Source organism: Myotis davidii, unplaced genomic scaffold (assembly GCF_000327345.1).
Source record: "Myotis davidii unplaced genomic scaffold, ASM32734v1 scaffold332, whole genome shotgun sequence".
Taxonomy (NCBI): Eukaryota; Metazoa; Chordata; class Mammalia; order Chiroptera; family Vespertilionidae; genus Myotis; species Myotis davidii.
This window is the reverse complement of record NW_006285779.1, coordinates 2,601,613-2,625,923: the sequence shown is the minus strand read 5'-3', so window position 1 is coordinate 2,625,923 and position 24,311 is coordinate 2,601,613. Positions and strand designations below refer to the sequence as shown.

The window sequence follows — 24,311 nt, the reverse complement described above, 5'->3', positions numbered from 1 at the left end:
CCATACTCAGACTCTGGTACAGGGCTCTGCAGCCCGTCCAGGCTCACTTGTCTGCCTCCTGAGAGCCTGACTTCCACCCCCTCGCTGAGGCCTGCATCATTTCCTGCTTAGACGAAGGATGTGTATGTCACTGCAGCTCCTGGCCATTAGCAAAAGTATGTAAGCCTAGAGCCTTTCAGAGTCAGCTGGAAGGAAGCTCTTGGAGCCTGTCTCCTGGGTTTCTAGCAGCCACAGAGAACTCGGAGTCCGAGGCTCCAGGGTCAGAGAAAAAGGACCCCAGAAAAAGGTCAGAGAAAAAGGACTCCTGCTGCTGTCATAGGGAAAAACAAGTCACCGTGACATAAACATTTATACAGTGTGTTGGCCAAAGATGCGAGCTTCAGAGCCAGATCTATCTGCGACCATATCCCAGCTTCACACTTCCTGGCTGTGCAGCCTGGACAAGTTACTTACCCTCTCTGATCCTCAGTTCCTTATCTGTAAAGGAATAGAATAGTTATGCGCACCTCGTGGGGTGTTGTAAGGTTGCTTGGCAAGTTCTTTTTTTAATTAAAATTTTTTAATATTTTATCCATCACCATTTATCCCTTCTATGCCCTCTTCCACCTCCACCTGCCCCCCACCACCTACAATCACCACACTGTCGTCCATGTCCATGAGTTCTCATTCTTTTTGTTCCTTTTTGCTCAATCCCTCCACCAACCCCCCAACACCCCCTCCCCACCCAGAGCTGTCTGCCTGCTCTCTATCTATGAGTCTGTCTCTGTTTTGCTTGGTAGTTCTTTTGTTCATTAACTTCCACATGAGTGCAATCATACGGTACTAGTCTTTCTCTGACTGGCTTATTTCACTTAGCATAATGTTCTCCAGATCCATCCATGCTGTAATATTTTTTCCTTTTTTCAGGAGAGTAGTACTCCGTTGTATAAATCTACCACAGCTTTTTTTATCCACTCATCTACTGACGGAGACTTTGGCTGCTTCCAAATCTTGGCTGGGCAGGTTCTTATTGAGTGGTGGCTATTGTTATCATTACCATCAATGGCTGCCATTGTTGTTGTTCAGGATCCCAGCCTGGGAGACTCCCGTCTTGTTCCGTCCTGTGGTCAGAACTTATTCCTGTGCTTGCTTCACAGGAGCCGCAAAGACAGCCTGGAAAGCGACAGCTCCACAGCCATTATCCCCCATGAGCTGATCCGCACACGGCAACTTGAGAGTGTACATCTGAAATTCAACCAAGAGTCAGGAGCCCTCATTCCTCTCTGCCTAAGGTGAGAGCCCCACAGCACCCAAGTTGGCCTCCAGGAGCCACCGTGCCTGTGCTTGCCATCTCCCCCCACACCTCGCTGGAGTCGGGGGCCCAAGGAGGGAGGAGAACTAGTCAGGCAGCTCCATGGAAGCCTGTGGGGGAACCTGCGGACTCTGAACCGTCCAGTAGCCCCCACTATGCTGAAGATCTCTCCTTTGTCCGGAGAAGTGTCCCTCGGCCCTGTTCCCTTAGGTGGGGATTCAGTGGCATAGGGCATCCCAGATGCCCCTGCCCTTCCCCAAACCCAGAGTTAGGGGTGGCAGGGTCCCCATCGCCCTGGTGTAGTAGGGCAGGGCTCTGGTGGATTGGGCTCTGCTTTCTCCTGCTTGCTGCTTTTCCCATGTAAAACACTCAGTTCTTCAAACCCAGTGGCCAGTCCAGCAGACTCCTCGAGGGGCCAGGAAGCCCAGCTGTGTCCCTTCTGCTACTGTTCACAGTGCCAGAAACCCAGCCCTGTGTCCAGAGTTCAGCTCTCTGCTTGGGGATGCTGTACTGGGCTGAATCTGTTGCAGCTGGCTTCCTCCACAGCTCTCAGGGGTTCCACCCTATTTATTGCAGGAGAGGCTACAAGAATAACTCAAAACTCAGACAACAGTGACAAGGAAGAAAGGGCAGGGGAAGAAGGACCCCCAAAAGCTCCTGCTGCTATCATAGGGAAGAACAAGTCATTGTGACATAAACGTTTGTATAGTGTGTTGGCCAAAGATGCGAGCTTTAGAACCAGATCTGCACTGGTTTGGACCCTCCACACTGTCCCTGGAGCCTGGGGAAGGAACTTGGATGGTGACAGGCTTGGCCAGCCACCCTGGTTAGCAGGGCAAAGATAGCTAGTAGTCAGGATGAATGGCGGCTGGCAGGATCCCCCCCTCCCCACAGCTAGGACCCTAGGCATTTCCTCTCCAGCTCCCTCTCTGAGCCAGGCTCAGGGCCTTTCAATTATGAAAGGGTTAATCTGGGGCAGCCTGAGAAAGCAAAGAGCAGCTCTGCTTCCTTTGCTGAGTGGCATCTTTGCCCCACTGGTTGCTCCTGCCTGCCCTTCCCCCAGATGTATTTCCAGACTGGGGATTCACAGTGACTTCTTGTGCTCCCTCGGAGTGACCCCACTTGGCTTCAGCTTTTCTTTTCTTTCTTTCTTTTTTTAAATTAAAAATGGGCTTTTCCCCTTGTGGCTAGTCATTTAAATCTTATGGGAGGTGCACAAGCAGGTGGGAGATTCTGGGCACAGGGCTTGTGCTGTGAAGGCACTCCACCATCATCCAAGAGTGGGAAATTAGGAACTACTTCACCCCCATCCTCTAAACAAAGGGGCCATAACCCACCCACCCCACCTTAGCTCTGGGCATGACCCTGGGTGCACTGCTAACTGCCCTCTGGCCTCACCAGGACATGAAGGAGGCGGACTCGACTTCCCCTTCAGGCCCTTCGAATGCTGATCTAGTGTCTCTGCTAGCTTGGAGCACTTTGGAAGAACGCCAGGAGAGAAATCATGAGAGGCTTCTCTTGGAAGGTGTTGAAATGAACCTATTCCGTTACAGTCCCCGCTGGACTGGTGGGCAGTCAGGAGGGCATGTGCCAGGCATCCTGCCCCAGGGAGCATAGCCCCAGTCCCTGAGCCTTGGCCAGGCCTGCTGCTCACTGTCTTCATGTTCCCACCCCCAGGGGCAGGCTCCTGCATGGACGGCACTTTACATATAAAAGTATCACAGGTGACATGGCCATCACATTCGTCTCCACGGGAGTGGAAGGTGCCTTTGCCACTGAGGAGCACCCTTATGCAGCTCATGGACCCTGGTTACAAGTGAGAAGGCTCTTTTTCTTCTTCCCACCTCCTTTCCATGAGCTCTTCCAGCTCCCGTCTCCTCTCTCTCCTCCCTTGGCAGCTCCTGGTGGCTCCCTTGCTGAGGGCTGGTTATGAGAAGCCGTGTGGAGTGTGGCTGCTGCTGCCTAACCCGTCAGCTCCAGGAGCACTTCCTGGCCTCTCCCCTATCACTTGAGACATGAGTGATAACTCTCTAGGCTCCGGCCATTGGTAGTTCTGTTTGCCATGGAAATCCAGGTTTAAGGGATGTGCTCTGCACCCTGGGGAAACCAAGGGTGAAGTAGAATGGAAGGGCGTGTGAGGGCCACTCTCGAGTGCCTGTAGAAATCCCACCAGAATTCCTAGAAAATGGGCATGTGGACCTGGAGCTGGAATGGGCAGGCCTCGGCAGGCAGAGCCTCTCCCTCCCCTCATCTAATGGCTCTCCCATTCCTCCTGGTGGAGACCCAGCTTCTCTGCACAGAACCCTGCTGGCTTGTCCAGAACACTTTTTTCTCCTTTGCTCTTCTGGCTGGAGCACAGCTTCAGAGCCACTGCCAAACGGGGTGCTGGGGCTGACAGCTATAGGCCTCCTTCCAGACCCCACCTTGTTTCAGGCCTCATAGGTACTTGGCCTGGTCCAGGTGAAGTAAGGGAACAACATCCTTGCCTGTTGTTCGTTTGTTGGGCGTGCGGGAGGAGGGACACTCCACCTTACCTCTCTCAGGAGTATCAAGAAAGGGATTCTGACCCTAATCAGAAAGTGACCTGCCTTGTGTGTGGGTGAGGGTGGGAGATTACAGGAGAGGAGAGGAGAGTTGTGTGGGTTTTGTGGGTTTAACATGGTCTGGGGGCGGGTGTTCTGGGAAACATACACACTGTTGTGTGGGCATGCTTTTGTCTGCGTGCATGTGTTGCCTTGCAGCTCGATTTCTCCTCCTTTAGGCCAGCACTCTTCCCCCCCACCCCCTCCAATACTAACCCTTAATTAAAACAAACAGCAAACAAGGGACACCAACCACACTCCCCAGGCTCAGCCAAGGTAGGAATGGAGGCTGGTGCTTTAGGGATATTGTGCTCCATAAATTATCTTGCCTTTTTCCACTGTTGTTATTGCATTGTTTCATAACAAAATTACTTTGAACCATAAAGTTATAAATACATTTTAAAAGTCCCTCTTGGTAACATTAGATTTCTGTCCATGTGGTGTTGATAGTTACTGTAGCAAAAGCTCTGAAGTGTAACATTTGAAATTAGCTTAGTACATGTGGAAAGGGCCTCCACACCCCACCCCCAGCAGTGTCCCAGGCCCCAGGCTGCCTCTGCGGACAGCAGGTAGGAGCAGGCCTCTTGCCTGGGCAGAGCCAGTAAGAGGGGAAAGGTGGGGACCATGCAGGAGGCCCCAACCCCTGAGAGTTCACAGGACATCATTCCCAGTAGATGACCGAGTGCTGACAGGTCTCAGCAGCAATGTCCTCAGATAACATTAGCGTATATTGAAGGTTCAAGCACGGTTTCTTGGGAAAGTAGAGACTGGGGCCTCCCAGAACTCAACAAGAAATCCCCCCCACCCCGTTACATTTTATGTCCTCAATTCTGAACCTGTTTTTGGAGTCCCACCTTCCCCTCAGAACATCTTCTTACCCTGAGGAGGGGGTGGTCAGCATCTCCAATTCTCACAAGCGTGGGGACCTTGAGCTCCCACAGACTCAGCAGATGCCATGCTGCCCATCAGTTCCCCTAAAGTTCTGGACCCAACCCTAGTTCCCAAGCCTCCTATCCCCAGCTTTGGCATTCCCGGCCACCTCCGCTCCCCTCATCTCGCCTGCAGCCCCTCAGTGAGCTTGAGCACGAGGGCTCTGCTACTCCCATGCACATGGTCCCCTCCCATTCACTGTTGCCTGGGGAACCGGGCGCAGTGGGAACCAGCCGCTGGCTTCAGCATGTTTCAATAAAGTTGCTGTGCTGGGAGCTGCTTAATCAAAGGCCTGTGTTAGGGGCTCATTAGTGTGGTCCACCACAGGGGCCAACTCACAGGGGAGCTCCCAGGAAAGCTGGCTAGGGCCTCACTCCCCAGGCACGCACCCTCACTTACCAAGGGGTTTCTCAGGCCCTTTCCAGAAAGTCCTGGGAAACCTTCCGCCCTGCCCCCAGCTGGTCCTCAGCCATAGTACCAACACCCACAGCAGCCCTCCTCCCCATCCCAGCAGTCAGCATTTTCTGCATCTAACTGCCAGCCTGCTTCCTTTAGGGTCTTGCCACTGTGGTCACAGGCAGCTCCCTAGCTTGTGGGAACCTGGGCCTGTAATTACTTGTGGGCCTGAAGGTCTCCTTCTGAGGCTGGCTGTCTCCCTGGGAGTCTGCAGGACCTCCTAGAGGCCTGGGATGAGGCTTGTCACCAGCAAGGGCAAGAGACCCAGACTTTTGTTTTCTTGGCTGCTACTTGAACCTTCCTGTTGGTCCCAGCTGAATTGGGAGGGGCTGGATGACTTCTTGCATCAGCCTTCAACAGTCTTGGAAGCCTTCATTTCCAGCCTTGGCACCTTGTTCTGGCTACCAGCCCAGGCCTGTTATCTCTTGGGGGAAAGGCATGGCAAAGACACCCCACATGGGAGGAGAGTGACAAAGGAGAGGCTGAGAGAAAAAGGCAGAAAGTGAGGGAATCTGGGCCTGCACCTGTTCTCCATGCTGCTTTTCTCCCTGTCTCTCCAGCCCCAGGAAAGTCAGGCCCCAGCAACACAGAAAGGCAGGGTCATCGGCGACCCCAGGGTGAGCACAGTGGACACGCCCTGCTTCCTGGAGGAGCTGGATGGGCAGAATCCTGCTCCAGTTCCTGGGCTCCTCAATTTCCAGAGGTGGACACCTTGACTCCCTCTGCCCTACCATCTGCTGTTTTCACCCTCCTCGAGATGGTAGAGCCTGTCAGCTAACTCTGGAGCTGTGCAGGCAGGTCTTTAGACCCCGGGGGAGGCCTGCCAGCATTCTCTCCTGCCTGCCTTCCCCCAACATTCTTGGTCTCGGTGGCTTGAACAAGCCCTCTCCCTTGAGTCTATCATCACCATGCTGTTAGTGCTGTGAGTGGGAGCCCAGCCCAGAGCTAAGTCATTCATCCGTCCCCAGCCAGGACTGATCTGAAGGGGAGGAAGTCGGCCCCAGAGGTTAGGTAGGGGTCACATCACCAAATATGAGAATATTTTTTTAAGCCCTGCAATGCTTTCTCAGCTGTGTGGTGTCTGACAGCTCACCCAGGTGGTGCTCCCATTCCCAGCCATTCTCTCCCAGCCCTGATGGGAGGTCCCAGGCTTGGGAGAAGACACGCTGCAGCTGTTCTGAGTGGCTCCACCCTGCAGGCCAGGTTTAGGGTCTCACTGCTGGGCTCTCCTCCTCTGACTCATCACTGTCCTCAGGAAAAGCCCTGCCCTCTCCCCTCCCTACCCACCCACTTGGATGTGTGTGAAAGACACATGGTAATCCCTGGCCCAGGCCCTGGGCAGCTCTTCAGTGGCTCTACGGTTTCTCCTTCCACTGGTGAGCCTGGCCACAGCTGTTCTCCCCGGAAGCCTTTGCTTGGGCTGTCATGGTGACCTCATTGTCCAGGGTACATCCATTAGGGTTTAGATCCTGGCACTGTGCTGGGGAAGTATACCACCCTCCCTTTCAGGAGGTGACGTGATGGCCCACGGTGCCCTCACCAGCCAACCAACAGCCAGAGCAGGAGGAGTCTGAGCCTCCTCCTCTCCACCAGAGCCAGCTTCTCGCCACCCACTGAGAATAGGAAATGAGTGCGGCCTGCCCCTGCCACCACTGCAACCCCACCTGCCACACACGCTGCCCCAGAGCCTGGAGTCTCTAGGCTGGTTTCTGGCCTGTGTCTGTATGTTGGAGTGAGGGGGACACAGACTGGACCCCTTCCTCATCCCTGCCTCCTCCACCGCCATCATGGGTGCCAGAGCAGCTCCTTGGCAGGCCCTACCCTGTAAACAACACGTTTCCTTCCCTCAGAGAAGGAAGAGAGAGAAGAAGAAATCCAAACTTGTTGGAAAGCAAGAACAACGTGTCTACGAAATGCAAACAAGGCCCCGGACAGAGTGTGGATTGTCATGCCAGGGGAAGGAGTGGGCATTGTCAGCACGATTTGCAGACTCAGAAATATCATTGACCACAGACATTTGAATCCGATCTGCAGCATCTGGGCTTCTGCCTGTAGCATAGCCAGACCTGCCCAGGGCAGGCACTGACAAACAATCACTTTTTGAGCTTCTTTTGGAACTTGCTGGGGCCTGGGAAATTGGGCAGCTGTTCACAATCCTCCCTCATCACCGACCAGCCAGGCTGTCCCAAGGTACCTGGTGTGAGTAACTTAGACTAAGTTGTTGGCCTAGATTCCAAGCCCCCTCCCAAAGGTGGGGTGTGATGAGGGCAAGGAGCTGCAGCCACCAACTCACCCTATTGGTTAAGCCTGTGCCCAAACTCTGTCCCCCTGTGAACTTAGTATTTCTGGCACTCCCCCGCCATGATTTCCTGGAGCACCTTTTAAAACCCACATGCCGCCCTAACCGGTTTGGCTCAGTGGATAGAGCGTCGGCCTGCGGACTGAAAGGTGCCAGGTTCAATTCCGGTCAAGGGCATGTACCTTGGTTGCAAGTACATCTCCAGGAGGAGGTGTGTAGGAGGCAGCTAATCCATGTTTCTAACTCTCTATCCCTCTCCCTTCCTCTGTAAAAAATTAATAAAATATATTTTAAAAAAAATAATAAAACGCACATGCCTTGGCCTTGCCCAGAATATTCTGATTCCGGAGGTCTAGATGGGGCCTAGTCTTCATATTTTCAAAAACTTCCCAAGGGAGGTTGGTTGGGGGGCTTTCCCCTCTCAGTAGAGTGTCTCTTCCCTCCAAGGGCTGTTTGTGCACAAATACAAACATTTTATGCCCAGCATTTCATGAGTGCAGACATCAGTGAGTGCTATTACAATTTCATCCTCATCCTCATCATCATTATTTGTACTGCTGTTTTCTGGACCAGAGTAACCGTTGCCTTACGTATGCATTCTCCAGCTGGCCTGGACACTTTCCCTGCTGTCCCACTTGGAAACCATCTTTGGGCATGAGTTTGCCTTCCTTTCCAATTGGGCATCCTAGGCTGTTGGTTTTTTAAAATGTTTTTATTGATTTTTACAAAGAGGGAGAGGTATAGAGAGATAGGATCATGGATTGGTTGCATCCTGCAGGCCCCCCCACCAGGGATCAAGCCCTCAACCCAGGCATGTGCCCTGACCAGAAATTGAACCAGTGACCTCTTGGTTCATAGGTCGACACTCAACCACCGAGCCACCCTAGCTGGACATGTCCAACCTGGTTTTTGAGCAGGTATGTCTATGCCCCTCAGGGTACCAGCCCTTTTTAAGCTGAGCATCTAGCCAGGTGTTACGTGGCTAGTTGGGGTTGGGATTGTTGATTTTTCAGGCCATTAGTCAAAGTCATCTTCATCTCCCCAATCAGAGGAGAGAGCAGTGTTGGCATTGATTATATAAGGTTTCTAGAATCGGGCTACCTTCCCCAGATAGAAGAAGAGCCTCTACTACCAAAAGGTCAGATTACTGTGTCGTCGTCCCCCCCTTTTTTTTAATTGATTTTAGAGAGAGAGGAAGTGAGAGAGAGACATCAATCTGTTATCCCATTTATTTATGCATTCATTGGTTGCTTCTTGTACCAAACTCACAACCTTGGCGTATCAGGACGATGCTCTAACCACCTGATCTACCGGCTAGGGCCAGATTGCTCTTCTTTTATGTTAATCCTCACCCATGGGTTTGTGTTTTTTTTTAACAGAGAGAGTAGAAGGGAAAGGGGGGGGGGGGATATCAATGTGAGAGAGACACATCGATTGGTTGCTTCCCGCATGTGTCCCGACCAGGCCAGGATCAAATTTGCAACCCAAGTACATGCCCTTGACTGGGTATTGAGCCTGCCGCTCTTTGGTATGCTGGCTGATGCTGTAACCACTGGGCAGCACTGGCCAGAGCAGGCCACTGTTCCTTTAAAGTCCAGGAGACTCTTGACCTGCTTGTCTACAAAATGGAGATGATAGTTTCCTCCTTTGCAGGACTGCCATAAAGATTCAATGAAACAATACAGGTTAAGCACTAAGCCCAGTGCCTGGCACACAGAGGAGGCGCTGCTCCTGCTATTGGTGGTGTTGTCATTGCCACTGTCATTGTCATCACCGTTCCTGTTATTATTTGTGGCAGAGCCAGGCAACTCCATGGGGACCCAATGAGCTTCAAGAAGCCCAAGCCCCAGAATTGCACAGGCTTTTCCCACAGTTGTATCACAACAGGGAGTCTGTTACCAGTGAGAGTGCTCCATCATAGCTGTCTATCTCCAGTGTCCTGTTGATAAGATCTGTTAACATTCTCAGCTCCAGGTCTGAAATATACAAAGAACGGGGTCTTTGTTGAATTCAAGCGTCTAAGGTTTAACTCCCAAAGGAAATTAAATTAGGTGCCTGGAGCTATGACAGTCTGTCGTGTTCCTTTGCAGGGAATGTCACCCTTAATATCATGCAGATCTCATGTATAATTTTACCTCGTTTAGTTTCTTTAAAATAATTTGAAGTTTCCAGCAGGAACCAGCAAATCATCAAAAGTGAAAATTAGCCAGCAATTAGGGTTGGTCCCCTTTTTTGGTCCTGCCACCCCCTCTCCCAGCAGAGTACGGAATGAGCCCACAGACAGATGGTACCCTACACCCTCGGTAGTCGTTCTACTAAAAGCCGCCATAACCCACCCTCCCCACCACTAAGTCCAGGCCTTTGTCAGAGGAACCGGCTTAGGGCTGAACTTGGCGTTGGTGGCGTCATCTTTTTCATTATTGTAAAACAGCTCTTTGGAGTCGCACTGGGTGGCCACAGTCCCTGTGAGCCCTCCCCCACCTCCTCTCAGCCCCAGACCTACTTACCTCTGGCAGAAAAGTCTCTCCCTCCAAGTTATTTGTGGGCTAGAAATCAGCCCAGCCTGCCCCAGACTGGAGCCATTGTAATATAACTGGGTTTTAGGTATGCTTATGTTTGTACTAGCATTTGAAGAGATGGCAACAAGTCCCGGAAATGCCAAAAATATGAATGTGACTTTTGTACTACTCAGGCAGACTGGTGATAACTGGTAGAGTACCCTGGACTTGGCGGGGGAGGGGGGGAGGAGGGGCCCTGGGATAATAGGAGGAGGAGCAAGGAGCAAAACCCCTGTGGGAGGATCCGTGGGATTGGGAACTGGTCACTGTAGCCCCGTGAGAGGAAGTCAGCCAGTCCCACTGTGCGGAACTGGGAGGAAGAACGGGGCGGGCGGGAGGGGCACCTCAGCCCTCGGCTGGGCGTTTCCCTTTGCCTGTCTGAACCTTGTCTCTGTCCTCACTTGAGACCCGAGCCCCTCAAACAGAAACTTTAGTGAGGAGACCTGGGCCAGTGGTCGGAGCTGTTTTGTTCCTGACTGTGGGCTTACGGCCTGAAATGGAGGCGTCCTTTGGCTCCCTGTCGACAAGGGTGGGGGATGTCCAGGTGGGGAATGAACTGTCTTCATTCCTATGTCCCTGGGGCTCCACCCAGGGCTGGGCCTAGCAGAGGCGCCCAGGGAATGCTGTGGAATCATGTAGATTGTTGGGCAGATGAGTGGAAGAATGAGCAAATGCATAAACATCATGTGGGTAAGAGTTCAGGATTTGAAATGAAGCAGTACTTCAGGCACTAACTCACTTCAAAGTCCAGGAATGACTGCGATATGGTCTTGTCTCAGCCACTCACAAGCTGTGTGGTGTTGGGCAGATTACATAACCTCTCTGTGCCTCAGGTTCCTCATCTGTAAGGAGACAAGGGGATTAGACTGTGAGCATTGAGCAGGATGCCTGGGGTGGTGGCTGGTGTATTCACCCGGGGTCGTTTTCGCTCATTCCTTGCTCCTTTCTCTACCCCACCAACCTCCTCCCTCCGGAGTCCTCTGTCCTGTAAGGTCCTAGTGACCCTGCTGCTTTTTCTGCCGTTTCACTTCATATCCCAAGCTGGCTCTATTCTCAGTGTTGGGATTTCTGCTCTTATCAGAGTGTACAATTCCCAGGGGAAACCTGATGGGTATTTTCTCAGCTTCTTGATCCCCATCCTTCTCATAGAGGGTTTTCCCTCAGAGGAGCCCTTCACCTTGGTCTTTGCCCATTGTTTTTCTTCCTCTGGCCACACCAGGTCATTCAAAGTGGCAGCAGGGAGGGCCACAGCCTGGTGTGTGGAAGTGTCCGGTGCAGGAGGCCCCACGCACCAGCACAGGGAGGAGAGGGGTGGAGAAGCGGCCTGGGAAGAGGAAGGATCCTCAGGCTGGGCCTGGTGCTGCAGGCCTGGGGTGAGCTGGGAAAACGGCCCAGCGCCTGAGGAAGGCCGAGTGTCCTTGGACATCCCCATGGGTGTGACACTTCTTCAGAGGGTGAGGGTGGTGGTTGTGCCAGCTGAATAGTGGGGCCAGGCCGTCCTAGACATCAGCGTATAACGTGACAAGGCAGCAGACGGGAGCAGCAAAGTGGGGCAGCTGGGAGGCGAACTGGAAAAGAGGTTCCTCAAAGGAAGTTTTGAAGAACTTGGGCTCAATGGGCTGCAGGACGGGAGTTTGGGAGCTTCCGGCCTGAGAGAATGTGGATGCCACAGGTGGAAGTGGGAGTTGAGAGTCCCTTTGCCCATTTGTAAAACAAGGGATTGGTGCACAGCCTCCAAATTCTCCAGCACATTCTTGGATGTACCTTCCGGGGCATTTCCAGATTCCAAACCGGCTTGTATTCCAACCCCAAACAGATTCCTTTTGTCCTACCAAGTGAGGGCGAGGGGAACATGTGACCTGCTTGGGCAGGGATGTTGGCAGTCGCTCTTCTCTGCCTCTCGGCTTTGTCCCCCCTCTGCCGCCCTGAGACCTGCAGGAGGCCCCAGCTGCCCAAACCGGCATTTTCCCACCCATTTCCATAGCCCTTCTGGGACCAGCACCGCTGCCCCTCCAGATGCGCCCGCCTTCTTCCCAGTTGTCCTCTGACGCCCTTCCTTCTTTACCCTAGTTCCTCTGATACTGCAGGCAGGTGTGCGGGGTTGGGGGGGAGGCAGTCAGAATAGGCCTCAAGCACTTCCCTCTGTCCCTAGAACAGATCTCCATGGCCAGGAGAAGGTCCATAGCTTGACATTTGGCAAAAAGACCATCTATTGAAAACATAAAAGTCTTGTGTTTTCTTTCCAGATTCTATTGACGGAAGAGTTTGTAGAGAAAATGTTGGAGGACTTAGAAGATTTGACTTCTCCAGAGGAAGTAAGCCTGTTTGATTCTGACAGAGGGCTTAGGTCTCCAGGAGCGGGCATGCACGTCTGTCTCTCTCTTTCTCTCTCCCTCCATCCCTCCCTCCTCCTCACTCTCTCTCAGGTGTCCGGATAGGCTGGAAGAGAGACTCGAGATGTTAAACAGCTTTATTCCTCTCTGTCTTCCCACCACCCCAGCCCTCGTAGGGACACCCAGCAAACTGAATCGCCTGCTCCTGAGATCCTCACTGAAGGGCAGCCAGGGCCTTCAGGCTAGTGCGAGAGCTCCCCAGCCCTGCTGTTTCCTGGCAGCTTCTGAACAGAAAGCTCATGCCTCTGCCAGAGAACATTCCACGGGGAGTTCTGGTGGGCAGCAAGGGACTCCTGCTCTCGCCTCAGGCCACCCAGGAGCCACTCTCCCGCCTCCCTCCCCCAGCCAGAGGCTCTCCCCTCTTGGTCTGCCTCTTTTAAACCTAGCCTAGAGCCTGAGGAGCTGGCAGGCCAGGTGGGCACTTGTGCTTTCCTTGGCTACTCCTCGGGGGCACAGGACTGGAGCCCATAATGCCCTTTGTTTTTCTTCCTTGTTCCTGGCATCCTCATTTGCAGGGACTTACCTCATCCTGGAAAGTCCCTTCGCCTCCCCTGGCCTCCTCCTCAGCAGCACCCCAGTGGGATCAGCCTTCCTGGCCTTGGTGCCCGATAGGTTAGTAGAACATTAGCAAGCTGGCCCCGGCCTCCGCAGAGTTCTTCTGGGCCCTCCCTGCCTGTGGCCGAGACAGGCCCTCCCCTGGCCCTTTCTGCCGGGAAGTGTGTTTGGGGGAGAACTCCTTCACTTCCCAGGGTCCAAGCTTTCAAGCCCAAGAGAGGCCAGGCAGGAGCTAGCTCTCAGCCAGGAGCTCCCAGCTGCCAGGCTCCTGGGCTACATAGGACAGGCGGCGCCAACATCACGGGTGCAGGAAGAGTGCACAGGGCGGGCCTGTCCTGTCCGGGCTCCAGGTGGACAGGAACTTCTGAGCCTGAGGTCACCCCTAATAGGACAGTGTCTTCTCTCTCCTCTGGGATACAGCTTGATAAATTAACTCATTTATACATTCAGAGTCACCAAGCACCCAGTCTGTGCCAGCCAATCAGCCCCACAAGCCACTGGCCCCTAAGGCCCAGCTCCCATTCAGACAGACAGAGCCAGCTGCCCAGAAGCGCTTCCGGAGAGGCCATGTAGCACTGGGTGGCGCTGTGCCAGCTGCTGCTCCGAGCTTGGATGTTGAGGGGGTGGGAGGGGGGCAGTCCAGGCAGGAGGGACAGGAGCCAGGGAAGCTTAGGAAAGTAGGTCACTAAAAATGACTTTTTTTTCTTTCTTTCCTGTCCGGAGGCTGTCCCCATCCCTTGTCCCACTCTCCATTTAGTCCTGGCTTGGACAGTCCCCCATCAGAGGGAGGTACAGGGAGCAAGCCAGGAAATATCAGGCCTGTTCGCTTCCAGCCCCAGCTGGAAGGCTGAGGGCCTGCTCTTCCTCCTGTCCAGCCTGGCCTGACCGTGCACCTAGCCCAGGACAGTGAGCGTCATGAACGGCGGACCCTATTCCCCAGTCAGTGCACGTCTGTTGAGCACTAGCTGTGTGCCAGATCACATTCAGGGGCCTAGAATATAGAGGGAATAAGATGTATCCGTCTCTTTCCTCTACCCCCACCAGAAGCTCTAGAAACAAAACTGTAAGCAAATCAGTGATTCCCGGGTGGGACAGGAAGGCCTTGGACTCCCCTTGGCCACCACTGGGACCACTCCCAGGCTGGTAACCTTGGGAAGCAGATGAGGATGAGCAAGGGGCGCAGGGTGGAGGGTTTGCTCTTCTTGAGGATGACCAGACCCAAGAAACCACCTCCGGCCATTCTGCGCCTCTGCTCCCTCTGAGGCCAAGTCAGGGCCTCCTTCCCTGGGTCCCTTTGGCAAAAGCTACAGAGGGCAGCTTTCAGTGTCCTGCACCAGCCTTGAAACGGGAAGCCACGGCAGGGACAGGTTTGCAGTTTTAGACCTCAAGCCATTTCCCTGTAGCATCTGTACCCTCCCCCTGCCCCCCATTCTCCAGCCCCAGGGCCTCAGGGAATAGATTCCTTACATGCTTGTGGCCAGAGGCAGAACCAAGGAAGTGATCTGGAGGGAGGTCAGCACAGTCAAGAAAGAGTTAGAAAACATGCCTCCTCCAACCTGGGGTTAATTATTGGCCCAGCCAGGGTAGAGGAGGAAGGGGTCACGAACTCCAGCAGCTTGACTTCAGCCACCCACCTGGGTCTAGCATTTGAGATTGAAACCAGGCAACCAGTGGCCTGTCTTGTCCCAGCACCAGGGACAGGCCTGGGTGAGAGTCCCAGCCACTCTAGGCAACCTGGGGGGGAGGCCGTGGATTCTGCTAATGTGTGCACTCTGGCTCTGTGCTTGCTCCCTCCACAGTTCAAACTCCCCAAAGAGTACAGCTGGCCTGAAAAGAAGCTGAAAGTCTCCATCCTGCCTGATGTGGTGTTCGATAGCCCCCTGCACTAGCCTGGGCTGGGCCTGCAGGGGCCAGAGGAGAGCCCAGCTGCTCCCGGTGACTCCGGTGTAACAACAGTGTGAGGGAGAGTCCCACCAGTAAAAGGACAAGTGTGAGGATGACCGAGCACGTGCAGCCCGGCGGGATGCTGGGCCTGGGCCGCTGACCTCGCCTCGCCTGCAGTGCCAAGCCCACACGACCAGGCCCTGATCCCACTGGGCACTGAGTGGGCAAATGCAAACCTTCCTTTCCTGCTGCCGCCTCGAGTTCTGGTTTGAGAAGTGACTCTGGACCTTTAATGTGCTCCTCGGTCTCAGGCCTCCTCTCACCTACCCGCTGCCGAGCACCCAGCAGGAAGGAGGTGGAGTGGCCCTCGGGGTTCACTGCCCAGCTCAATCTGGGAGCCTTTGGTAGTCAAGCTCCTCCTGCCACCGAACAATTCTTCTGATTGTGTTTGGTTTTCTTCCTCTATTTTATTTTGTAGAAACCGATGGTATTTTATTGCTCTTCAGAGATGTCCAGAAGCTGTGTATATAATGTTTTTTAAACAGAACTTTAATGCCAGATGAACTTTTGCATTCTCTCAGACAAGGGCTTGGGGCTAACTCCCTCTGAGCCGCCACCAGAGAAGGTATGGTGTACACCTGCCTGCCCAGGGCCCAGAGCAGCCAGCTTCAGAGAGGCTTTTCTTCCCAGTGGGCCTGGTGGAGCCAGGTGGAGCCTGTGGCAGGGGAGAGCTAAGATTCCCCCATGAAGCCTTGAGTCCAGTTAAGCTGGGCCAAGAAGGGGTACTGCTGCTTCCCAGTGGACTGGACCCCACAAAGTTAAAGGACCGTCAGGGTCTCAGAGACTTGGTAGCCTCAGCCTTGTCTCCCAGGCTTCCCAGGGTGAGGCCCAGCACCTCACAGATCATCCCCACCTGCCACTCAGGGCCTGGGTCTCCAGCTCTTTGACCACTCCTGTCCCATTTCCTCATCCCCTGGGCCTCCCAGCCTCCAGGCTGCAGGACTCTGGCTAATTAAAAATGGAAAAAGTAACCCTCTCAACGGCTTTCGCTTTGATTTTGCAAACACTGCATTCTACCTCTCTTCTATCCTCCCTGCATCCATTCATTTCTCATCTTTCATTCCCCATTCCTGTCCTGCTTCTGGGCCTCTCTGGGTCCTTAATCCCTTGCCCCAATACTGAAGTTCTCATGGTCTTCCTCCCAGAAGCCAGCCTATTTCTGGCCTGTGGTTTTGGGGTCCCTCTTGGATGATCTTCCACTTCTGTCCTGAAATCAATAAGCCCCATTCATGCCCTTTTACCCCCAACTCTAGGGACTACTATTTCAAGATCACCCTTCAGGCCTGTCCAAAGCAAAGCCATTTTGTCTGTCAGGGATCACATAGGACTATGCTCTGCCCGGCCTACACCACCATACACACCAGGAGGCCACAGGAGGCCCACGGGTACAGGATCCCTCTGATGAGAGATCCCGACAAAGCTGCCTCCAGGAGCCACGAAGGCAGTGACCGTCTCTCCAGGGAGTAGCAGTTGGACTTCCAAGGAGCCTGGCCCCTTCTCTGCACACACCTTTAGGGCTACCTGGTTAATTCCATCAAATTCAGAGCTTCAAGGCAGATCAGCCTGGAGTATGGGAGAGATGGACTCCAGGCTCCCAGCAGCCAAGGTGCAACCCTCTGGACCTGACGTTGGGAGCAGCTGTGCCTTCTCAGAACTTTTCAAAAGGACGTTTCCTGGCCTCCATCTGCCACAGCATCCCTGCCTTCGAAGCTCTTGTCTTCCGATGTCTCGTGGCCAAAGAGGTGCCATCACCTTTCCTCCTTTCCTTGCCACCGGACCTGCTCTCCACCAGTTCTCTTTATGGAGTCCTGCCTCCACCTGCCTGGTTTGGCGATGGGGAGGGGACTATTTTATAAGCTTTGTCATCAGTATGGGAGGCAGTAGGCGAGCTCCGAGACGATGAGCCCATGACGCCTATGGCCCCTGCCTGCCCATGTTGGGAACCTCCAAGGTCATGCTGGGGCCAGGCCTCCATTTCCTTTTCCTACAGGGCAGTGGCAGGGCACCCGCTGTCTCTGACCACACCTCCTTCCCCTTGTGTGGCAGTGCCTTCCCAGGGGTTCTCTATTGAGCTGGCTGGTGAGACAGGCAAGGCTGACCACGTACTGTGCTTAGCACAGCACCTGAACCGTGGTGGTTGCTCACTAAATGTGTCCCTTCATTCCCTCCCTGCAGCCCCTTCAGAGCCCTGACCTCATAGTGAGGGGGAGGTAAGAAGCATCCCTCCATCTGCCTCTTCCACAAGCTTCCCTGAGGTTTGCCTGGTCCCAACCCTCCCAGTCCCTGGTGCTAGGAAGGGGCACCCCCGTGCTGTTTGCCTGCCACACAAGGCAGACTTCTGTGGCTCCTCAGGTCCAGTATGGGCTGCAAGAGTACCACAGACCCAGCTGCCACTCGGAGCGGTGGAGAGGCTCATGCAAGGTCTCAGATGTGGCCAGGGAGCTGCCACTTTCCTGTCCTTCTCTTCCTGTTCCATAGGCCAGGCTGGGACTGGGAAGCCTTGGGGAGTCTAAAAGGGCTAGAACGTTTTAAAAATAAACACAGGGTCTTGGGACTGGGTTTTGACATTGAGTTGAGGAGCAGGGAAAAAATCTAAAAGTTGGTGCCCCTATGGGGCAGACCAGTAAAGAAATCCCTTGACTATTTTTTTATTCAGTTGTGTTTCCTCTCTGGCTTCCGGGACCTCCGTGCCAGGTGAGGGCCCTGGGTCCTTGTAATAAGTGAGGAGCCCTGTAGAGAGAGCCCTCCTTTTGTACAAGGACCTGAATGCTGCGACGAGCAGGCTTTTGTAAACATTTTCATTAGTTTCTAATGTCATTGGCGACTCAGTTCCTACGGGCTGCAGCCGGCCAGGAACTTTTGTAAGAACGTTGGCTGCCTCACTTAGATGTCATTTCTTTCTTGCCCCTCTTCCTCTGTGTAATCTAAGTGCATTAAACATATTTACAGAAGTGCTGGGTCTTGTGCTCCTTTCTGGCTGCCTGCAATAGGGGAGCGGGGAGCCCAGGGCCCTGGCAGAGGGCGTGGATTGGACTTGGCCTTTTAGAAGCTGGGATCACTTGCGCACCTTTCCCGCGCCCCACCCTCCCCACCCCCCTTCTTCCCTCTTAGGCACAAATCGCCTAAATTCTAAGGGACCCCACAAGACTTGCAGCCAGGGGTGCAGTGGGCAGTGGCAGCTGGTCCTGGGCTGACCCCTGAACTTGCCTCCCAGGCCGCCTTTTCTCTGACTTCTCAGTGAGCCAAAGCAGCCCCGCCTAGGTCTGTCCTGTTGCTTCTTCTGTCTTAAGTCCTTCCTGTTTCACTGTCCCCAGCTTTAATAAACGTACTCTCAACATTAAAAAGAAAAGAAGAAGCTGGGTGGGTAAAGGTCCTGAAAACTGCTGCTAAGAGAGTGTGCGTGGGGGCAGGGGTGGCAAGGAACAGGATCATGCAGCTGGTGACTCTTCAGTCACGCAGAAATGACTCTGCAGGGACAGTCTCTCTTTTACTGGTTTTGAATGCCTCTCAGGTCAAGAGGGTAGGGGCATGAAACAGTCTGGTGAGATGAATGGGTGGGTAAAGGCTCTTCATTCCTCTTCTATCTTCCTCTCACCAAAACTCTTCCACCTCAGTTTTCCTCACCTCCAGTTTGGAGTCCTCGCTCCCACCTCCAGCTGGGCCAAGAGACAGCCACTCCCCTCACTACACTGCGAAATCCCACCTCCTAATGCAGAGCCTGGGGCAGGATGGAGCAGCCTCAGAACCAGCACACCCACCGGGTGACACAGAGGCCCGCCCACCCTTCCTAGCAACCTCTCTCTCGGGGCCTGGTCAGGGTGAGGAGGTGGGTGGCTCTTCCTCCCCTGGATTGCCCAGCTCCTGTCTCCAGGGCATGGTGTGGAAAACAGTTCAGTGCCCAGGGGAGAGACAGCAAGGGCCCGGGAACTTACAGACAGGCAGGCGGTCTGCTCCGAGACAGGGTTCCTGGGCCCTGCAGGACTGCTCTGTGTCCTCACGCCGTCTTTCCCTTCCTGCGAGGCCTAATTGTGCTTGGGGGTAGCAGGGTTTTTTCTGTTGGTGCCTGGGATGAGATGCAGCTATAGCACCCAGGGGGTTCTACTGGGGCCGGTGGCATAGGTCCTGGGGGCATCACAAGAGGGCAGGGGAAGGGTGTCAGCTCCTGTGAAGGAGGTTCTGTGAGAACTAGCCGTATGGGGACCTTACCCAGGAGGAGGACAGCTCTCCTCCTTCGGCCTGTGACCTCCTACTGAACTGAGGCTCGTCCCTGGAGCAGTTCCTGTCTGGGGCACTCGGTCCCTCTGGCAGTCAGAGCAAGGGACCTGGGAGGGTCTGGAGCCAGGCTGACAACCCCAGAGGGCCCAGGCCATACCTTTTCCCCTTTCTCCTTGGAGACCAGGGGTGGGGGTTCTTGTCTAATCCTCCTCCTCTGACTAGCCAAGAGGATCCAGGGTCAGTGAGGTTCTTGCTCCAAAGAGTCCAGAATAGCAAGATCCTGTGCTTAGGTGATTTCCAGAGACAGGACTAGGCTGGGGTTGTCTCTGGAAAGAGAAGGGCTCCTGGGGGTGAGGGGATAAGAAACCCTGGCTGGGGGGCGAGGGTGCCCACAGGCTCCAGGGCCAAGGGCTGGGGAGCCTGAGAGATTTGCCAAACTGGCCAAATGAGGAGAATTCATGCTGAAGTGACTCAACCCAGCCTGACAGGCACTGAGGCAGCTGCAGGCTGCAGAGGGGAAGCAGGTGGGGAGGCAGGGTCGGGTGAGGGGAGTGATTTGCTGGGCAGGAGTTGTGTCCCAAGGCTGCAGGGGTAGGTCAGGATGTGGTCTGGGAGGGACGGTCAACTCCAGGCCCCTTCTATGGGCAGCATGGGACTGGCCAGTCCCTCCTTCCTTAGTGCCTGAAAGCCTTTGGGAGAGAGCTAAGGGCAGGATGGAGGAAGGAGCCGGATGATGCTGGTGGCTGCCCGTGGTTGTGTGGCATAGCTCTCTGAGTAACGTGAGGGGCAAGGGAGACTTGGAAGTTGTGATGAGAGTAGTGGCCTTATTGGGGCCAGAAAACTGAGGGCAACACCTCTGCTCCTTTGTTCTTCCAATTGCACCCACTGCCAGCCCATCTTCCATCTCGGTACGGAGAGCCCTGAAAGGAAGGAGAATGGGCCCTCTGGGTCACAGCCTTTATAAGACAGACAGGGAAGCCTCTACAATCCCACTGTGGAAAGGGTAAGAACTAGAAAATATGTTCACTCACTTGTTCTTTCACCAAACCGATAACAGGCACTCTCCCACATGCTGGGAGGCTGACACAGGCCTGCCTGGCCTTCAGGAGTTTATAATTCAGTGAGGGAAAACAGGCAAGAAACGATGGCAAGGAAGAGCCATACAAGAGGAAGGAGTAAGCTGCTTTTGGTCCTACCCCAGCCTCACCAATTATTGTCAGTGTGACTAAGGCTAACTAACTTGTGCCTTAGTCTTTTCATCTGGAAATGGATACTTGCTTCATAGCGTTTGTGCAAGTATTATATGAGATAATGCATACAAGATGCCCGGCATATAGTAAGTGCTCAATTAGTGTTAACCCTTTATTAAAGGGCTATGCTAGGGTATACACACCTAAGGTGCCCAACTCCATCTAGGGAGATTTTAAAAAGGCTTCCTGGCCCTAGCTGGTTTGGCTTAGTGGGTAGAGTGTCGGCCTGCAGACCAAAGGGTCCCAGGTTCGATTCCAGTCAAGGGCACATGCCCAGGGTTGTGGGCTCAATCCCCAGTAGGGGGCATGCAGGAGGCAGCCAGTCAGTGATTCTCATCATTGATGTTTCTATCTTCCTCTCTGAAATCAATAAAAATATTATTTTAAAAAAGAAGGACAGACATCCATAAAATGCCCATCCAAATACTTCATTATTTGGTAAAGTCTTCCTGAACCCAGCTGGTGTGGCTTAGTATGAACCGGGAGGTCACGGTTCAGGGCACATCCCCAGTGTGTGGTATGCAGCAGGCAGGCAATCGATGATTCTCATCATCGATATTTCTCTCCCTCTCCTTTCCTTTCTGAAATCAATTAAAATATATTTTAAAATAAACAATGAAAGGCTTCCTGAAATAAATGACATTTAAGTCAAAACCTGAAGGACGCGTAAGGATGAACTGAGCAAAAGAAGCGGGGCTTTACTTTCAAACGCTCTCCTGGCAGGCAGAACAACAAGGGCAAAGCCCCAAAACTCTTCTTGGGAACTGTAGAGTCCCAATGGCCTAGGTTTCAGGCATCAAGCTTTCATTTTGAACCACCTCCTCTCTTCCCCACCCCCAACCCCACCCCCGCCAGATTGTATAGGACTTGCAGGTAATTATAAAAGTTTGATTTTTATTCTGGTTGAAGTGCGAAGCCATTGGAAGATTTTGAGCATAAAATTGACATAATCTGACATATTTTTAAACAATTACTCTGGCTTCTCTGTTGAGATTGATGCCAGGAAGTAAGGGCAAAAACAGAGAAACTAGTTAGGACCTACTGAAATAATCCAGGCCACAGATTACAATAAAGTAATAGAGATATTAAGAAGTAGTCAAGATTTGCTGAAAGGTTGGCTATCAGATGTTTGCTGAGAAGCAAAAGACTGCAGCGGGAAGAGGTTTAGGGGGAGCAGAAATTAGTATAGTTTTTGGACATGTTGAGTTTGGGATGTTTGTTGTACCTCCAAGCAAAGATGTTAAGTGAGTAACCAGTGTACAAGTAAATTATCAGAGAGATATTTAACAGTAGGATCTATAGGACCTGAAGACTGACTGAATGGATAAGAGAGATGAGAGGGGGATGTCAAGGTTGTCCCCCTAATCCTTAGTTTGGTAACTCAGTGGCTGAAATGGGGATCACAGTGGAAGGGGAACAGGCTGGAATGTGAAAAGGATGAGGTTTCATTTCCAATACATTGAATTCAAGGTGCCTATGGGACATCTGAATGGAGGGCATAGTTGACTACATGGATCTGCAGCTAGGAGGCTGATGATCTGGGCTGGAGATACTGCCTGGGGAGTCATCCGTATATAAATAGTAATAAAGCCAAGGAATAAATGAGATGCCCCAGGAAGCAGGTATAGATTAGTAAGAGAAGAAAATGGAGGGCAGGGTTCTGAAGACCAACAGCTTTTATGAGATGGAAATTAGAGAAGACTGTGGTTAAAAAAATAAAACCAGAAGAGTATCATGTCTTACAAGTCATCAAAGGTGACTTGTCTAGAAAGGTGAGAAATGAGAGGAATTCTTTAGATTTATTATCTAAATAAACAATAATGGAGGTCATCATTGAGGAGGCCACAAAAGGACCCTCTGCTCCAAGCTAGACCTTGTGTTACTGTTTTAAATTATTTTTATTTGTTGATTTGAGAGAGAAACATTGATTTTGGTGTTCCACCTATCCATTCACCCACTGGTTGATTCCTGCACAAGCTGGGGATCCAGCCTACAGCCCTGGCGCGTCAGGACGATAGCTAGGCCTTGTTATTCTGTGCGCCATCTTTGGAATGTGGAATTAGGGACTAGGGCTTGCAAACCATTTTCTCCCTTTTTGTTCATTGAGACATGCATGCATGCATTCATTTTTCGTCTGTTCAGATGGTGAGGGGATGCCAAGTGCTAAAGACACAGACTCTCTCATTGAAGGGCCCACATTAGCCCTCACATCAGGAATAAAGAGAGAGAGATTCTGGAATCAGATAGGCCCTCTGGCTTTATGGAAGAATCAGCACCCACGGGTCATACTGAACTGGATTTGAACTTGTTCTACCATTTAGATTAGAATGTAACAGCTGATGACTCTGAAATCCATAATAATCTCTAGCACAAACCTCGCCCCTGAGTCTGTATGTACCATCGCTTCCTCAACATTTCTACTGGGAGACCTGAGTCAACTTAGACAATTACTAAAAGGCTCCCCACCCAAACCTACCTACCCCTCTTCCATTCTCTTCTCAGTAAATGGCACCACCATTCAGCCTCTTGTGGAGGCCCAAATCCTAGGAATCCAAGGAATAATATTTTAAACATTTTGTGGGTAATATACACACATATAAACATATATATCACATAAAAATACATATGCACAGCGATAAGCACATCTTGATCCCATTCCTACTCCATTCGTATTATATGTTGATTCCTCTCCATCCCATATCTAACCCTTAGCTAGTCCTATTAGCTCTACTTCCAAAATATTGCCCAAATCTGAGAGCTTCTCACAACCAGCTTCAAGTTCAAACTGCTTACCATGGCCTACAGGAAGGCCCTGTGTGTTCTAGCCCCTACCTGTCTTCTCCCTCACCACACAGCTTTCATTCTGCCCGAGAACATGCCTAATCGATTGCTTTTGCATTTGTTTTTCCTCTGACTAAAGCACTCTTCCCCCAGGTTCTCACTTGCTTGACTCCTAAACATGCATTTTTCAGGTCAAATGCCACTTTTTTGGAGAGCCGTGTGTGAGCCCCTCACTATCACAGAAATTATCCTACATATTTAATAAAAAAAAATTTCTTTGTACATGTTCTCTGAGGAATCCCCAGGTCCTAGAAAAATGCCTGGCACATAAAGGCTTCTGTTAAATATTTGTTGACTGATCAACCCATGGTAGATTACTTCAGTTCTTTAAGACTCCGTTTCTTTTTTTAAATATATTTTTAGTGATTTTTTTACAGAGAGAAAGGAAGAGGGATAGAGAGTTAGAGACATCCATGAGAGAGAAACCAGGAGGTTTCTCCCACTGGGGATGTGCCGGCAACCAAGGTACATGCACTCGAACCTGGGACCTTTCAGTCCGCAGGCCGAGGCTCTATCCACTGAGCCAAACCGGTTAGGGCAAGCCTCCGTTTCTTTATTCATATAAATTATTAATATTAATATTCAATCTTGCTTAGTAGTTTTAAGTGTCAGAAATGGGGGTTAAAGTGATGAGGACGTAGGAAAATTGTTCCACAGTGAACCTTTGCAATTACCTGCTCATTGCATCAGAGAGCTGAGCTAGCAACCCTCCTTTCCCTCTCAGGCAGAAAGAGCGACGGGGGCAGAAGCCCTCCAAGAGGTGGTCACCATCGCCCTTTTAAGAAGCGCGGAAGGCTCCTCCCATCCAATGTTTAATGAACCCAAGTTAGTACAAGTCACGTGAGGAGCTCTGGTTTGCCCCTCCCTAAAGGGGCGGGGCCCCTGCTTGGGGCCCTATAGCAGGAGCGTCCTCCGAAACAGCCTCCAACTCCAGACAGGGAAAAGGGGCGGGGCCGGCGCCTCCGCAGCTGTACCAGCACTTCCGGGCAAAACGCCC

At 52.4% G+C, this 24,311-nt stretch overlaps 1 protein-coding gene across 1 annotated transcript in view; it reads left to right on the top strand.

The window, feature by feature from the left end:
• SUFU (SUFU negative regulator of hedgehog signaling) overlaps window positions 1-17,959 on the top strand; it is a 90,886-nt gene extending 72,927 nt beyond the window's left edge. Inside the window, exons 11-14 of the mRNA XM_015559271.1 lie at window positions 1,137-1,271; window positions 2,969-3,107; window positions 12,363-12,431; window positions 14,864-17,959. Of these exons, the coding sequence (XP_015414757.1) occupies window positions 1,137-1,271; window positions 2,969-3,107; window positions 12,363-12,431; window positions 14,864-14,953 (433 nt within the window). The 3' untranslated portion in view covers window positions 14,954-17,959. The remainder of the gene's footprint in view (window positions 1-1,136; window positions 1,272-2,968; window positions 3,108-12,362; window positions 12,432-14,863) is intronic.
• Window positions 17,960-24,311: the final 6,352 nt, after the last annotated feature.